An 18,605-nucleotide genomic window follows, 5' to 3' on the forward strand; every position below is an offset into this window, starting at 1 on the left:
GCATATATGTCTGGCATGAAATTTACCAAATCGTAACCTCCTCAGATTGTACATAATCTACATTATAATTAAAAGGGTTGTCCGACCGTAATGACTATCAACGGGATCGGTGATAAATATCAGATTGCTGGGGTCTGACTGCTGGAACACCCACTGATCATGAAAAAAGGGGTCCTGAGTAGGGATGAGCGAACCCGAACATTTTCGTAAAAGTCCGGGTTCGGTGCTTTCTTGGCGCTTTTTGAAAGGCTGCAAAGCAGCCAATCAACAAGCGTCATACTACTTGCCCCAAGAGGCCATCACAGCCTTCCCTACTATTGGCATGGCTGTGATTGGCCAGTGCAGCATGTGACCCAGCCTCTATATAAGCTTGGGTCACGTAGCGCTGCACGTCACTCTGCTGATACAAGTGTAGGGAGAGGTTGCAGCTGCGACGTTAGGGCGAGATTAGGCAGATTAACGCCTCCAAAAGACTTCATTCTGTGATCGATCTACAGCTGTGGATCATTGAAGTGCTAGTATTGACTTGCTCACTTTTTTGAGGCTGCCCAGAGCGTTTTTAGATCACTTTTTTCTGGGGTGATCGGCGGCCATTTTGTGGCTTGTGGTGCGCCAGCACAAGCTATCACCAAGTACATTTAACCATCGATAGTGTGGTTATTTTGTGCTATATCCTACATCAGCTGCAGGCTGAGCCTGTGTCACCGAAGTGCATTTAACCATCAACAGTCTGGTTATTTTTTGGCCATATACTACATCAGGGGCAAGTTGAGCCTGTCACCCAGCGCCTAAAAAATAGACCTGACATTTCTATTCAACCAAATCTGTACTGTTTTAGCTGGTCAAGTTATTTGTAGTGACCGTAAAAGCACACTTTTTGTTCTGGGTTGAAAAACTATTCCCAAATTTGCCATTCTCAAAATAACTAGTTTCTGGTATTTGAGGCCTACTTGAAATCTATCCCAAAAAGGATATCTTACATTGAAGGTGCTGATAGTGTCATTCAGAAAAACCTAACACACACGCTACCGTGCAGATACAAGTCTAATTCTGTGATTAATCCTATACCTGTCACACAGCGCAAAAAAAAAACAGGTCTCACATCTCTATTCAACCAAATCTGTACGGTTTTAGCTGGTCAAGTTATTTGTAGTGACCGTAAAAGCAGACTTTTTGTTCTGGGTTGAAAAACTATTCCCAAATTTGCCATTCTCAAAATTGTGGTGAACGGGAACAATGAGGAAAACATCTAATAAGGGACGCGGACGTGGACATGGTCGTGGTGGTGTTAGTGGACCCTCTGGTGCTGGGAGAGGACGTGGCCGTTCTGCCACAGCCACACGTCCTAGTGAACCAACTACCTCAGGTTCCAGTAGCCAGCAGAATTTGCAGCGATATTTTGTGGGGCCCAATGCCGTTCTAAGGATGGTAAGGCCTGAGCAGGTACAGGCATTAGTCAATTGGGTGGCCGACAGTGGATCCAGCACGTTCACATTATCTCCCACCCAGTCTTCTGCAGAAAGCGCACAGATGGCGCATGAAAACCAAGCCCATCGGTCTGTCACATCACCCCCATGCATATCAGGGAAACTGTCTGAGCCTCAAGTTATGCAGCAGTCTCTTATGCTGTTTGAAGACTCTGCTGCCAGGGTTTCCCAAGGGCATCCACCTAGCCCTTCCCCAGGGGTGGAAGAGATAGAATGCACTAACGCACAACCACTTATTTTTCCTGATGATGAGGACATGGGAATACCACCTCAGCACGTCTCTGATGATGACGAAACACAGGTGCCAACTGCTGCGTCTTTCTGCAGTGTGCAGACTGAACAGGAGGTCAGGGATCAAGACTGGGTGGAAGACGATGCAGGGGACGATGAGGTCCTAGACCCCACATGGAATGAAGGTCGTGCCACTGACTTTCACAGTTCGGAGGAAGAGGCAGTGGTGAGACCGAGCCAACAGCGTAGCAAAAGAGGGAGCAGTGGGCAAAATCAGAACACCCGCCGCCAAGAGACTCCGCCTGCTACTGACCGCCGCCATCTGGGACCGAGCACCCCAAAGGCAGCTTCAAGGAGTTCCCTGGCATGGCACTTCTTCAAACAATGTGCTGACGACAAGACCCAAGTGGTTTGCACGCTGTGCCATCAGAGCCTGAAGCGAGGCATTAACGTTCTGAACCTTAGCACAACCTGCATGACCAGGCACCTGCATGCAAAGCATGAACTGCAGTGGAGTAAACACCTTAAAAACAAGGAAGTCACTCAGGCTCCCCCTGCTACCTCTTCTGCTGCTGCCGCCTCGGCCTCTTCTGCTGTTGCTGCTGCCGCCTCGGCCTCTTCCTCTGGAGGAACGTTGGCACCTGCCGCCCAGCAAACATGGGATGTACCACCAACACCACCACCTGCGTCACCAAGCATCTCAACCATGTCACACGGCAGCGTTCAGCTCTCCATCTCACAAACATTTGAGAGAAAGCGTAAATTCCCACCTAGCCACCCTCGATCCCTGGCCCTGAATGCCAGCATTTCTAAACTACTGGCCTATGAAATGCTGTCATTTAGGCTGGTGGACACAGACAGCTTCAAACAGCTCATGTCGCTTGCTGTCCCACAGTATGTTGTTCCCAGCCGCCACTACTTCTCCAAGAGAGCCGTGCCTTCCCTGCACAAACAAGTGTCCGATAAAATCAAGTGTTCACTGCGCAACGCCATCTGTGGCAAGGTCCACCTAACCACAGATACGTGGACCAGTAAGGCCAGGGACGCTATATCTCCCTAACTGCACACTGGGTAAATGTAGTGGCGGCTGGGCCCCAGGCGGAGAGCTATTTGGCGCACGTCCTTCCGCCGCCAAGGATCGCAGGGCAACATTCTTTGCCTCCTGTCTCCTCCTCCTCCTACTCAGCTTCCTCCTCCTCTTCTTCCACCTGCTCATCCAGTCAGCCACACACCTTCACCACCAACTACAGCACAGCCCGGGGTAAACGTCAGAAGGCCATTCTGAAACTCATATGTTTGGGGGACAGGCCCCACACCGCACAGGAGTTGTGGCGGGGTATAGAACAACAGACCGACGAGTGGTTGCTGCCGGTGAGCCTCAAGCCCGGCCTAATGGGCGAAATCTCGTTGCAGCTCTGGGACTAGCCGGTTTGACGCACATACCTTGCCTGGCGCATGTGCTGAATTTGGTGGTGCAGAAGTTCATTCGCAACTACCCCGACATGTCAGAGCTGCTGCATAAAGTGCGGGCCGTCTGTTCGCGCTTCCGGTATTCACATCCTGCCGCTGCTCGCCTGTCTGCGCTACAGCGTAACTTCGGCCTTCCCGCTCACCGCCTCATATGCGACGTGCCCACCAGGTGGAACTCCACCTTGCACATGCTGGACAGACTGTGCGAGCAGCAGCAGGCCATAGTGGAGTTTCAGCTGCAGCGCGCAAGGGTCAGTCGCACTGCGGATCAGACACACTTCACCACCAATGACTGGGCCTCCATGCGAGACCTGTGTGCCCTGTTGCGTTGTTTCGAGTACTCCACCAACATGGCCAGTGGCGATGACGCCGTTATCAGCGTTACAATACCACTTCTATGTCTCCTTGAGAAAACACTTAGGGCAATGATGGAAGAGGAGGTGGCCCAGGAGGAAGAGGAGGAAGAGGGGTCATTTTTAGCACTTTCAGGCCAGTCTCTTCGAAGTGACTCAGAGGGAGGTTTTTTGCAACACCAGAGGCCAGGTACAAATGTGGCCAGACAGGGCCCACTACTGGAGGACGAGGAGGACGAGGATGAAGCATGTTCACAGCGGGGTGGCACCCAAAGCAGCTCGGGCCCATCACTGGTGCGTGGCTGGGGGGGGAAACACAGGACGATGACGATACGCCTCCCACAGAGGACAGCTTGTCCTTACCTCTGGGCAGCCTGGCACACATGAGCGACTACATGCTGCAGTGCCTGCGCAACGACAGCAGAGTTGCCCACATTTTAACGTGTGAGGACTACTGGGTTGCCACCCTGCTGGATCCCCGGTACAAAGACAATGTGCCCACCTTACTTCCTACACTGGAGCGTGATAGGAAGATGCGCGAGTACAAGCGCACGTTGGTAGACGCGCTACTGAGAGCATTCCCAAATGTCACAGGGGAACCAGTGGAAGCCCAAGGCGAAGGCAGAGGAGGAGCAAGAGGTCGCCAACGCAGCTGTGTCACGGCCAGCTCCTCTGAGGGCAGGGTTAGCATGGCAGAGATGTGGAAAAGTTTTGTCACCACGCCACAGCTAACTGCACCACCACCTGATATGGAACGTGTTAGCAGGAGGCAACATTTCACTAACATGGTGGAACAGTACCTGTGCACACCCCTCCACGTACTGACTGATGGTTCGGCCCCATTCAACTTCTGGGTCTCCAAATTGTCCGCGTGGCTAGAGCTAGCCTTTTATGCCTTGGAGGTGCTGGCCTGCCCGGCGGCCAGCGTTTTGTCTGAACGTGTATTCAGCACGGCAGGGGGCGTCATTACAGACAAACTCAGCCGCCTGTCTACAGCCAATGTGGACAAGCTGACGTTCATAAAAATGAACCAGGCATGGATCCCACAGGACCTGTCCATCCCTTGTGCAGATTAGATATTAACTACCTCCCCTTAACAATATATTATTCTACTCCAGGGCACTTCCTCATTCAATACTATTTTTAATTTCATTTTACCATTATATTGCGGGGCAACCCAAAGTTGAATGAACCTCTCCTCTGTCTGGGTGCCGGGGCCTAAATGTGTGACAGTGGCCTGTTCCAGTGGTGGGTGACGTGAAGCCTGATTCTCTGCTGACATGAAGAATGATTCTGTGCTGACATAAGGCCAGATTCTCTGTTACGGGACCTCTCTCCTCTGTCTGGGTGCCGGGGCCTAAATATGTGACAGTGGCCTGTTCCAGTGGTGGGTGACATGAAGCCAGATTCTCTGCTATGGTATGAAGAGACTGATTCTCTGCTATGGGACCTCTGTCCAATTGATATTGGTTAATTTTTATTTTTTTAATTTTTATTTTAATTCATTTTCCTATCCACATTTGTTTGCAGGGGATTTACCTACATGTTGCTGCCTTTTGCAGCCCTCTAGCTCTTTCCTGGGCTGTTTTACAGCCTTTTTAGTGACCAAAAGTTCGGGTCCCCATTGACTTCAATGGGGTTCGGGTTCGGGACGAAGTTCGGTTCGGGTTTGGATCCCGAACATTTCCGGGAAGTTCAGCCGAACTTCTCTAACGAGAACATCCAGGTGTTCGCTCAACTCTAGTCCTGAGACATCCAATTACATTACCGCCAATCTTTGTACACAAGGGTCTTAAGACCACGTTCCCTTGATCATGGGGGTCCCAGAAGTCAGACCCCCAGCAATCAGACACTTATCACCTGTCGTGTCATAGCTGTTGGACCTTTTCACATTCCCTATCCTTAAAGGTTTTCTTTGGGTGTAAAATAAAATAATAAAATAAAAATTAAAAAATCTGGCCCAAAATATGTGTCAAACTAAAATAGAAATGCTCGTCTGTTAAAGGGCCGGTGTCCACTTTTCTAGTTATCCTCTATCTACAGGATCGGGGATAACTAAGTGATTCGTGGGGGGCTGAACGCTGGAGCCCCCATTGATCCCCCTTCTTGATTGAGTAGCAGGTCAAGCATATGCCCTGCCTCTCCATCCATTCACTATGGGGTCGCCGGAGAAGGCGGAGTACAGCGCTGGCTATTTACAGAGGTCCCAAAGAGAATGAATGGAGCAGCAGGGCGTATGTGTGGCCTGTCACACCATCAAAAAGGGGGAACAGGACCCGTTTCTGGGATCAGTGGGGGTCGCAGAATTGGACCCCACTATTCATATAGTTATGCCCTATGGTGTGGAGAGGATAAAATAACTTGAAAACCTGCACAACGCCTTTAAATCCTCCACCACCAGTATCTCTTTACATGGCAGCAGTGATTCCTGTAAATACGGAATATCATCACTGCCGCCGTGTAAACCTATACGTGTCAATACTGGAGAATGTGACGCACTGGGCAGAATTTTTCGGGCATAAGTCCAACCCCCTTTGGAGGTCACAACCTTTAACAAAGCCCAAGCAAAGGCGCTAGAGGAGCAACGTGAGCAAAGGGCACAAACGGAGGGTCATAACTGAAGAAGAGGCATTAGGGTCACCTGAGGCAGGGCAATAGTGGGGATCCTGGAGCAGAGGTATTAGAGGGGCAACTGGAGAAAATGCAATATTAGGGGTGCATGTAGAGTGGGGGCATCTGGAGCTTTGGCACTAATGGGGGTGCACCTAAAGCAGAGGCTTTGGGGGGGGGGACCTAGGGCAGAGTCCCCCCAATGCTACTCTGAACTCTGCAGAGAGCAGCATGTTCTCTCCTCCTTCACTGACAGCAGCCCAGGAAGCTTAGAAGATACTGCGGGGCCTCCTGTACAATTGACACCAGTAGGAGGCTGCATCACTGTGCAATACTGCCACCTAGTGGCTACAATAATAGTTTCTCCTTAGAAACAAGAGAAATAATTACTCCTCTGTCTTCTCACTGGGGGCAGGAGACTGGGGGCCCACCGAGGAATCCCCCGCCTCCCCGGTGGGCCAGAAATGATAAAAACTGAGCGCAAGAAACAAAGACAAAATGAATACTAAGAACAAAACACATTAACAGATAAATACAAAATAATAAAAAAATAAAAGTAAACAAAAAAAAAAAATGAATGAAAAATATGAAGGATGCAAAAATGAATGGCAAAATGTTTAAATGAATAAAGAAACTACAAAAAGTAAATATTAAATAAATAAAATAAAAAAATAAAAATGGAGCTCTCTGCCTGAGGAGGTGGTGATGGTGAGTACAATAAAGGAATTCAAGAGGGGCCTGGATGTATTTCTGCAGTGTAATAATATTACAGGCTATAGCTACTAGAGAGGGGTCGTTGATCCAGGGAGTTATTCTGATGCCTGATTGGAGTCGGGAAGGAATTTTTTATTCCCCTAAAGTGGAGAAAATTGGCTTCTACCTCACAGGGTTTTTTGCCTTCCTCTGGATCAACTTGCAGGATAACAGGCCGAACTGGATGGACAAATGTCTTTTTTCGGCCTTATGTACTAAGTTACTATGTTACATAATAAAAAAACTACCAAGTAAATGAAATAACAAAATAAATAAAATAACTGGAAAATAAATAAACCATCTCAAGAATAAATGAATAAAAAAAATCTCCAAAATAAATAAAATAACTACAAAATAAATACTTTAATGAAATGAATGTAAAATAATAAATATAACAAGAAAATAAAAACTAAAAATGTACTAAATGAAAACAAAAGAATTGCATTACTAATTACATGAATAATGAAAATGGATGTAAAATATATGCATTAAAGTTAGTACTACATAATGTAAAGAACTACAAAATATTAAATTAAATAAATGCACAATAAAAAAATAAAATGTATAAATAGCAGCAAAATAAGAAATTAAAGACAAAATAAATGCCTATAAAAACCTGCAACGTAAAATAAACCTACAAAATAAATACAAAATAAGTCAATATAAAATGGCTACAAATGAATAAATACTTTTAAATCGATAAACGAAATAAAGAAATAGTGAGGCTCATTTTGGATGTTAAAGGGGTTCACCTAGATTAAAAAAAAACAAAAAAAAACAACTTCTGTCTGCAGATCATAACAAGTTTAAAAGGGTTAACAGCCCTTAAAATAAGTTGAAATTCATAACTATGGCGTCACCACTTCAGACAATGAATGGACAGCTGGTGTCATGTGGCACTGGACGACGCTGTAGGTGACCGGCTGTGGAGGAAATATTTATTAATATTATTTATTATCTAATAGAGATCATATCTCCTCCTGATCCGGCAGAGAGATAGTTAATGCAATGACCTTGGTGGGGGTGACCTCTTCTATACAGCAGCGGCAGAGGAGGTCCTGCAGTCGGATTATTACACATGAAATGAAGCAATCTGCGAATATTGATACAAATAAATGAAATGTATCACTGATATCTATGAAAAAGGAGGAAGCAACCAAGTGACACTGTGACCTATGGAAACTCATAGGACTTCATCATGGAGGAAGTAGGCAGTGGAAGAAGGTTTGATGTGTAACAGATGCTCTAATATTCATATTAACCTGTTGATTCATACCATGGGGGGAGGGGGAGGCATATTGACCCCAAAAACTAATATGTCCATTTTGGTTGTCACCTACGTTTCCAGCTCTTTTCCTGTGTCCTCTGTTCTGTTCCTACATTTTATTTACTGGACTATGGAGTCCATCCTCAGACCCTATAGAGCTGCATTACCAGAAGCAGGAGAAGGGGTACGAAGTAGGAAGAGTAGAGAGGATGGAAGCGGAAAAGGAAGTGATAGAAGTAGGAATGTTCTAGAGAAAAAGACTAGCACCGGGAAGTGAAGGGAAGTAAAAGAGAAATAAAATGAAGAAAAAAAAGAGCAGGAAACAGAAGGGAAATTATAAGTGACAGGGAAAAGGATAAGGAAAGGGAGGGAAAGGGGAATGGGAAGGACAGTGGAATATAAAGTATAAATGGAGAGCACAAGGAAAGGGTGGAGGAAGGTAGCTTGAAGGAGGAAGAGGAAACAGGAAGGGAATTTAATGTAGAAATGTAGAAAAAGAAATGGAAGCGAAGAGGTAAGGAAAGGGAATGTGAGGGAGAAAAGGGGTAATGAAAAGGGAAACTAAATGGAAAGGGAAGGGAAAACAGAAGAGGAAGTAAATTCAAACTGTTGCAGAAAAGGTAGAAAGGGAAGAGAATAGGAAAGACAATGGAATTTGAAGGCGTAAGGGAAATGGCAAGGAGAGAGGAAGGTAAAATGAAGGACAAGTGGAAAGAGAAGGGTAAATAGAAGAGGATGGAAAATTAAAGGGGAGGAGGGAAGAGGAAAGGCAATGGAATGGAAATGGAAAAATAATGGAAAGTGAAGTGGCAGTGTAAAGGGTAGAGGAAAAGAAGAAGAAAGGAACAGAAAGGAACTGAAAGGAGTTGAGGAAATTGAAAGAAAAAGAGAAGGGGCAACAAAACAATAAGGCAATGGAATGTGAAAAATAAAAGATAAAGGAGCGAAGGGGCGTGGAAAGTAAAGAGGAAGGGCAAGTAGAAAGGAAAGAGGAAACAGCAGAGGAAACAAGAGAGGAAGTAAATTGAAAGGGATGGAGAAATGAAAAGGACCAGTGGAAAGGAAACATACGTAAAGGAAGGAAGAACAGGAATGGCAAGATTGACCATGTTGTCTTTTTCTACCATTAATCTTATATCTTTCTATGAAAGGGAAAAGCACAAGAAAGGAGAAGATTCAAAGGAATTGGAAGACACTGCAAAAAGGAAAGTGTTGGGAAGCTGTGAGTGTAGGAAGAAAGGGAAAGGACAAATACAGGACAAGGAAGAGAAAATTACATTTTAAAGAGAAAAAGAGAACATTTTGAGGTTCTTGTAGGTCCCTTGGGCGACATTTCCCCTTTTCTTACAGTAACCTTGAGCTGTACTGTTACCACATTCAGTTTCTCTTAATGACCATTATATCATGTAAATGAATTCAGCCTTCCGGGAGTTAAAAGCGTCCCCCGGGCGTAAGGTGGCAGGGTTACAATGTATAATGAGCGGAGTACCTCTGATGAACTGTGCCAAGGACAGGGGTTCACTTCTGTCAGGATTATTCTTGAAGGCATCCATCAGGCCGGGTTTGCTCTCATCTGCGCTCTCATGCTTGACCTGCTAGGAAATAGAGAAAATATCAGCTACAGAATCTCCCGAGAGCGAGGAAAAGGTGTAGTGTCGGCTGCAACGCAGAGCGGAGCTAATAAGAGCCAGAGTTCTGCAGGTCACAGCTATGCATCACCACAGTCCACTGTAGGAAGAAGCAATGGCATTAACTCTATATATCCTAATACCCCATATACAAGATGAGATACGGCCTCTAGCCTGGATACAAGAGGAGATACTGCCTCTAGCCTGGATACAAGATGAGATACATCCTCTAGCCTGGATACAAGAGGAGATACGGCCTCTAGCCTGGATACAAGATGAGATACGGTCTCTAGCCTGGATACAAGATGAGATACGGCCTCTAGCCTGGATACAAGATGAGATACGGCCTCTAGCCTGGATACAAGATGAGATACGGCCTCTAGCCTGGATACAAGATGAGATACGGCCTCTAGCCTGGATACAAGATGAGATACGGCCTCTAGCCTGGATACAAGATGAGATACGGCCTCTAACCTGGATACAAGATGAGATACGGCCTCTAGCATGGATACAAGATGAGATGCATCCTCTAGCCTGGATACAAGAGGAGATACGGCCTCTAGGCTGGATACAAGATGAGTTATGGCCTCTAGCCTGGATACAAGATGAGATACGGCCTCTAGGCTGGATACAAGATGAGTTATGGCCTCTAGCCTGGATACAAGATGAGATACGGCCTCTAGCCTGGATACAAGATGAGATACGGCATCTAGCCTGGATACAAGATGAGATACGGCCTCTAGCCTGGATACAAGATGAGATACGGCCTCTAGCCTGGATACAAGATGAGATACGGCCTCTAGACTGGATGCAAGAGGAGATACAGCCTCTAGCCTGGATACAAAATGAGATACGGCCTCTAGCCTGAATACAAGATGAGATACGGTTGGGTGTGGAGGCATACAGGTCATGGTATCCTGCAGCACATTTGCCCACAGATGTTGGGGCCTGTAGATCCTGCAGACTCCTAGGTTGGTGAATCGGACGTCCTAGTCGGTGCTATAAATGCTCGATCAGTGAAAAATCTGGTGTCCGGGCAGCCATGGAAGTGTTGTAATCTGGAGGAGACATTCCTGGGAAACTCTTGCTGAGTGCGGGAATTATCCTGCGGAAATATGTCAGTTAGAAGCCCTGCCATGAGCGGACACACGGGGCAGCAGGATGTCCTGCACATATCACTGAACTGTTAGTGTCCCTCATATCACTACTAGGGGTGACCGACTGTCTAATGCATTGGCTCCCAGATCATCACACCAGTAGTGGGGGCAGTGTCTCACTCCACAACAAAGGCAAGATTGAAGCACTGACCACCAGGACTTCATACTCCAACCTGACCATCGCTGGATCCCAAACAAAACCTAGATTCATCTCTAAAGATGATCAGATTAAAGGTGAAGGTGGCTGACTGTCAATGGCAGGACATGTAATGGGCACCATAACACCATCTACTAAGCGCCTGGAAATGGTCCGGGCAGAGACAAGGGGGGGAGTAATGAAGGGGCCACCAGTGTCTGGATGGTGGACAACAAAACTGTGGGAGCTCCTTGCGTTTGTCGGCGGAGCAAAAAGATCCTCTCTACTGGTGTCTGTCCAGGCTGGCTGGAGCCGGTTCACCGTGAGTGCCCTCACGTAATCACTACCCCCCCCCCACTTTCTAACACCGTGGTCAGAATGGTCGAGTAATTAATCTGGCTTCTCTCAGCCCAATAATGCGTCGTGGTTGCATCGCAGAGGTATTTCTAGCAGTCAACAATCTCTCACCAAGAGGTACACTACCCTAAAGTAGCCTCTGAGTTTTTTTATAGGGTTAGAAGGGGAATCACTGTTACGCCCTCTTGTGGCAAGACCCAGTATGTAATCAGGCCTACCTACAACCATTTACACATCTGCCTGAGACATAACGGCAGCAATCTGACATTTCTATCTGGGGAGCGGTGTGTTTTTGGTCAGTGAGTGTACAGTCGTGGCCAAAAGTTTTGAGAATCACATAAATATTGGAAATTGGAAAAGTTGCTGCTTAAGTTTTTATAATAGCAATATGCATATACTCCAGAATGTTATAAAGAGTGATCAGATGAATTGCATAGTCCTTCTTTGCCATGAAAATTAACTTAATCCCAAAAAAACCTTTCCACTGCATTTCATTGCTGTCATTAAAGGACCTGCTGAGATCATTTCAGTAATCGTCTTGTTAACTCAGGTGAGAATGTTGACGAGCACAAGGCTGGAGATCATTATGTCAGGCTGATTGGGTTAAAATGGCAGACTGGACATGTTAAAAGGAGGGTGATGCTTAAAATCATTGTTCTTCCATTGTTAACCATGGTGACCTGCAAAGAAACGCGTGCAGCCATCATTGCGTTGCATTAAAATGGCTTCACAGGCAAGGATATTGTGGCTACTAAGATTGCACCTCAATCAACAATTTATAGGATCATCAAGAACTTCAAGTAAAGAGGTTCAATTCTTGTTAAGAAGGCTTCAGGGCATCCAAGAAAGTCCAGCAAGTGCCAGGATCGTCTCCTAAAGAGGATTCAGCTGCGGGATCGGAGTGCCACCAGTGCAGAGCTTGCTCAGGAATGGCAGCAGGCAGGTGTGAGCGCATCTGCACGCACAGTGAGGCGAAGACTTTTGGAAGATGGCCTGGTGTCAAGAAGGGCAGCAAAGAAGCCACTTCTCTAAAAAAAAAAAAACATCAGGGACAGATTGATCTTCTGCAGAAAGTCTGGTGAATGGACTGCTGAGGACTGGGGCAAAGTCATATTCTCCGATGAAGCCTCTTTCCGATTGGGGCATCTGTAAAAAGGCTTGTCCAGAGAAGAAAAGGTGAGCGCTGCCATCAGTCCTGTGTCATGCCAACAGTAAAGCCTACTGAGACCATTCATGTGTGGGGTTGCTTCTCATCCAAGGGAGTGGGCTCACTCACAATTTTGCCGAAAAACACAGCCATGAATAAAGAATGGTACCAAAACACCCTCCAACAGCAACTTCTTCCATCAATCCAACAACAGTTTGGTGAAGAACAATGCATTTTCCAGCACGATGGAGCACCGTGCCATAAGGCAAAAGTGATAACTAAGTGGCTCGGGGACCAAAACGTTGACATTTTGGGTCCATGGCCTGGAAACTCCCCAGATCTTAATCCCATTGAGAACTTGTGGTCAATCCTCAAGAGGCGGGTGGACAAACAAAACCCCACTAATTCTGACAAACTCTAAGAAGTGATTATGAAAGAATGGGTTGTATCAGTCAGGAATTGGCCCAGAAGTTGATTGAGAGCATGCCCAGTCGGATTGCAGAGGTCCTGAAAAAGAAGGGCCAACACTGCAAATACTGACTCTTTGCATAAATGTCATGTAATTGTCGATAAAAGCCTTTGAAACGTATGAAGTGCGTGTAATTATATTTCACTACATCACAGAAACAACTGAAACAAAGATCTAAAAGCAGTTTAGCAGCAAACTTTGTGAAAACTAATATTTGTGTCATTCTCAAAACTTTTGGCCACGACTGTATATGGCAGATGGTAACATGAATGTACAGTATAATCTAATGGGCTCCTGAGAGAAGCAGAAATCTGACATCTGACAACCTGATCACTGAATCCAATGCATCCACGCTGGCGGTATAGGTTTCACAATGTAATGTCATCTCTCAGATAATGAGTGCTTTATGTCTACAGTCATCACAAAAAGCCTTTATGAGCCCTACCTGTGTTAGTGTCAGTCTTTACTGGCACCCACATTATATTCATAAACCATAGGGCTCAACATGACCAGAGCTTTAGGTCTATAGCACTGCAGTGACAGTAGAGGTTGTCGCCCGTCTTCGATCCTCCCTGACTCATTCCAACTGTTCTGTCCACTTGTTGTAGCTTTTCTATTTATTCATGAAACTGAAAGCTCTGGATGATCAGCCATTAGTTTGCCCTACACTGCTCTTGTCAGTCTTCACTGTAGTTCTGGTATTCTATTCATGAAGCAGCCATGAACAGAACTCAGTGCGTCATCCTGCAGCTTTAACTTCCTAATCACTTTGCGATCTTAAGTGAGACGCGGTTTCCTGGCGGGCGCTCATTTACCGGCGGAGATTTTTATATTTAGACTCATCGAGCAAAACTAAAATGCAGAAGTTAGAAGTGCGTCCTCCGTGCCACATCCACCGCAGCCCAAAATTTGCCAAACGGGATTGTGAAAGTGCGTCCTAGATTTACAGATGTAGCAGAGCTGAATCTGTCATCATTACTTTTGCTTTAGCACAAGCTGCACTCCTCGGTGACATCATGTCTGATCACATACTGAATCCCTATCGGGCACCCTTCTGCAACATGAAGATCACAGATCCAACCAGAGGACACCCCCCCTGATTCATCCACACCAGTGGTCATACACCACGGGTCCCATCAGTGGACCTCTGTCTCTGCTGACAGTAAACTGCATGCAGCACACAATCTCACCACTAGGGAGCAGTGATTTTACTGGGGTGAAGCCTGTATACACACACAGCGCAAACCACTTGTCTTTACAGAAGGGGCCCCCGATGTCCTCGATCTTTGCACCCACAATCACACTCTTGGTGCACAAAGCTACGGAGAAGCAGCAGCACAGGGCGCCGCTGCCCTCCTTCAGCATTTGGCGCTATCATTTTGTGCTGTATCCCTATAGGAGGATGAAAAGGGGGCATTGATAGAATGGGGCACCACCCCAACCTATGCCCGGCCCTGACCATATCCAATGTGCCCAAAGAGGTCAAAGTATACAGATGTAGCAGAGCTCTGCGGGTTATTTTCTTCTCCATATCTGCTTGGCTCAGCGAGACTTTCTTTGCGTCGCACTCAGCAAAACAGACAAACCACAATCTCCTAACTCTGCTGAAAGATTTCAGGAACTGCACAGCCCGGGGCCTAATCACGGAACCACATTATGCAAGACGCCAGAAGTAAATATCAAGGCTTCAGCTGCTTCCACCTGACTCTAAGCTGATGGGACTACAGGGCAGCATGGCCGCCAGCGCCCCTTTCCCAGGAATCTGTATAATCCAGTGCGGGTGTGCGGTCCTACTGCCCAGTCCTGTCCTGATAGGGTGGCAAGGCTGTGCATAACTATGGAGGCAGCCCTTGTGGCTACTAAGGGGCCCCTGGAGAGAAAGGGGCCTATGGTAGGTTGGTCTTGTCTTCATTTTCATGCAACTCTATAAAGGGGTCGTCCCAAGAGATAAACCTATCCCCTATAAACATTTAAGGGGATAGGTATCTTATAGGGGGGGTTCCCGATGCTCAGAAGAATGGGGGGGTCCAGGCGGTCCAGCATGCACACCAGCGATCCAGCCCTCTGGAAGCTGTTCATAGCCTAAGAGCATTAGGAAAAACATAGCTGCTTTCTTCCAGAAACAGCGCCACATTTGTCCACAGGTTGTGTGTGGTATTGCATCTCAGTTCCATTGGAATGAGTGGGACTGAGCTTCAATAATACATACGACACTCGGAGAGATGTGACACTGTTTCTGGAAGAAGGCCACCATGTTCTTTTATTTTCTAATTCTGGACAACCCCTTTAATTAGTTATCGGTGATTGGTCCCTTTAAATACTTCCTGCCCCTTCCTTACGAAAACGCAGGAATAAGCCGAGTCCTGTTATCGGATGGTAGTTACCTGTTTAGTCATTTCTTTGGGGAAGAAGAAGTAGGGAATGGAGGCCAGGGCCACAACGCTGGCCGCCACGATGAAGCCCAGCCACCAGGCGCCGATCCAGCGCGGGTCACTGGGGGTGAGGACGATTTCACCTGGGAAGAGATTTGAGCGATAAGGTCATTGTATCCGTGCCTTCAGAAACTGTCTTTATTTATATTATATTATTATAATTTATTTTGTTTTATTCCATTTTTTGGATTTATAATTAATTATTGTATTTGTTTTATTCAATTTCATTTATTTCCACATCTTACAACGATATTAGACTATAGATTTCTGACATCGCGTTTTTATTGAGTTATTTGTATTATTTTTTATAATATATTTTGTTTTTATGCTGCATTTTATAGCTTTATTGATTTATTTTTTAGATATATAAATTTTAAAAAAATTCATTAAATTAAAAAAACATTTTTTTTATTTTTATTTAATCATTTATACAAATGATCCGACTATCACCATGCAATGGTTTTTGTCCGGGTTAAGCTCAGCACTCATGCCGGAAAGCAGCCAGATCCCCTTGGACAGGGGCGCACCACCAATGAGGCGAGGTGAGGCGATTGCCTTAGGCAGCACCAGGTAGGGACAAGGGGGGGGGGGGGCAGCAGAAGGGGGATTATCATTTTCTGCAGTATAAAATGATAAATGATCGGCGGCATTCATCTGATGATGACCAAAAGACCCCGACCTGATCACATTTTTGGCAGCTGCCTTTGCAAACGATGTAAAATTTCTGAATCGTCTAATCATCTGAAATAGTCAAAAACTATTTGTCATTTTGGCTGACAGTTATCAGATCAGAAGCAGTTCTGCATTGGCGGCACATTAGGTAAGTTATGATTTAAAGGCTATGGGCACTTTCAAGGCAATTTTATTCTATTATTGCATTTTACTTATTTTGGGCTAAAATTATTTTTTAATTGGTCTTTATTAAAAATGTTTAGCCGTTTTTTAGTTACAGGGGTTAAAAAATCAGTCTGCAATGTATCACTTCTCAGTGCCATCAGCTCATGTGAAGCCATATCTCTGATCTCCTAACCTCAGAAACACTCATTATAGCTAAACCGATGAGAATATGAATATGTTTATGAGGTCAGAAGTAAGGCTTTGCATGAGCTGTCAGCTGACAGGACTGAGAAATGATACACTGCAGACAGACTGATTTTTTTAACACTTGTAACTCAAAAAGGGCTGAACATTTTTAGTAAAGACCAATTGGAAAAAAAAAAGATTTTTAGCCCATAGTGAGTAATTGCCCCCTAAGTTTTCAAAGCCTTGAAATCAGGCTGATATCTGCAATCTCAAGGTGACAACTCCTGATCTTGTAATATGGTCACAATTGTATCAATCCAGTCATGGTTTATACTGTGTTTGTGGCCTCCATGACATTGCAAGCTCCACTGTCCCTCAAGGTCCAGGACCTATACAGGGAGTGCAGAATTATTAGGCAAGTTGTATTTTTGAGGATTAATTTTATTATTGAACAGCAACCATGTTCTCAATGAACCCAAAAAACTCATTAATATCATAGCTGAATATTTTTGGAAGTAGTTTTTAGTTTGTTTTTAGTTTTAGCTATTTTAGGGGGATATCTGTGTGTGCAGGTGACTATTACTGTGCATAATTATTAGGCAACTTAACAAAAAACAAATATATACCCATTTCAATTATTTATTTTTACCAGTGAAACCAATATAACATCTCAACATTCACAAATATACATTTCTGACATTCAAAAACAAAACAAAAACAAATCAGTGACCAATATAGCCACCTTTCTTTGCAAGGACACTCAAAAGCCTGCCATCCATGGATTCTGTCAGTGTTTTGATCTGTTCACCATCAACATTGCGTGCAGCAGCAACCACAGCCTCCCAGACACTGTTCAGAGAGGTGTACTGTTTTCCCTCCTTGTAAATCTCACATTTGATGATGGACCACAGGTTCTCAATGGGGTTCAGATCAGGTAAACAAGGAGGCCATGTCATTAGATTTTCTTCTTTTATACCCTTTCTTGCCAGCCACGCTGTGGAGTACTTGGACGCGTGTGATGGAGCATTGTCCTGCATGAAAATCATGTTTTTCTTGAAGGATGCAGACTTCTTCCTGTACCACTGCTTGAAGAAGGTGTCTTCCAGAAACTGGCAGTAGGACTGGGAGTTGAGCTTGACTCCATCCTCAACCCGAAAAGGCCCCACAAGCTCATCTTTGATGATACCAGCCCAAACCAGTACTCCACCTCCACCTTGCTGGCATCTGAGTCGGACTGGAGCTCTCTGCCCTTTACCAATCCAGCCACGGGCCCATCCATCTGGCCCATCAAGACTCACTCTCATTTCATCAGTCCATAAAACCTTAGAAAAATCAGTCTTGAGATATTTCTTGGCCCAGTCTTGACGTTTCAGCTTGTGTGTCTTGTTCAGTGGTGGTCGTCTTTCAGCCTTTCTTACCTTGGCCATGTCTCTGAGTATTGCACACCTTGTGCTTTTGGGCACTCCAGTGATGTTGCAGCTCTGAAATATGGCCAAACTGGTGGCAAGTGGCATCTTGGCAGCTGCACGCTTGACTTTTCTCAGTTCATGGGCAGTTATTTTGCGCCTTGGTTTTTCCACACGCTTCTTGCGACCCTGTTGACTATTTTGAATGAAACGCTTGATTGTTCGATGATCACGCTTCAGAAGCTTTGCAATTTTAAGAGTGCTGCATCCCTCTGCAAGATATCTCACTATTTTTGACTTTTCTGAGCCTGTCAAGTCCTTCTTTTGACCCATTTTGCCAAAGGAAAGGAAGTTGCCTAATAATTATGCACACCTCATATAGGGTGTTGATGTCATTAGACCACACCCCTTCTCATTACAGAGATGCACATCACCTAATATGCTTAATTGGTAGTAGGCTTTCGAGCCTATACAGCTTGGAGTAAGACAACATGCATAAAGAGGATGATGTGGTCAAAATACTCATTTGCCTAATAATTCTGCACGCAGTGTATGAATGAGCTGCGGACTGTAGATTACTGGCATGGAAACTTGCACAAATAGTTTGCTGGCCCTTTAAATGTTATTGCTATTATTTTGCAAACACGTATAAATTTTTGAGGGACTCGCTAGTTTACTA

General features: G+C 45.4%; 1 protein-coding gene across 1 annotated transcript in view; it reads right to left on the bottom strand.

Moving 5' to 3' along the window:
* LOC120994080 (solute carrier organic anion transporter family member 2B1-like) overlaps positions 1 to 18,605 on the bottom strand; it is a 105,406-nt gene that overhangs the window by 55,141 nt on the left and 31,660 nt on the right. Inside the window, 2 exon segments of the mRNA XM_040422539.1 lie at positions 9,661 to 9,763; positions 15,450 to 15,580. Coding sequence (XP_040278473.1) covers positions 9,661 to 9,763; positions 15,450 to 15,580 — 234 coding nt within the window.

Source organism: Bufo bufo, chromosome 3 (assembly GCF_905171765.1).
Source record: "Bufo bufo chromosome 3, aBufBuf1.1, whole genome shotgun sequence".
In the NCBI taxonomy this organism is placed as follows: Eukaryota; Metazoa; Chordata; class Amphibia; order Anura; family Bufonidae; genus Bufo; species Bufo bufo.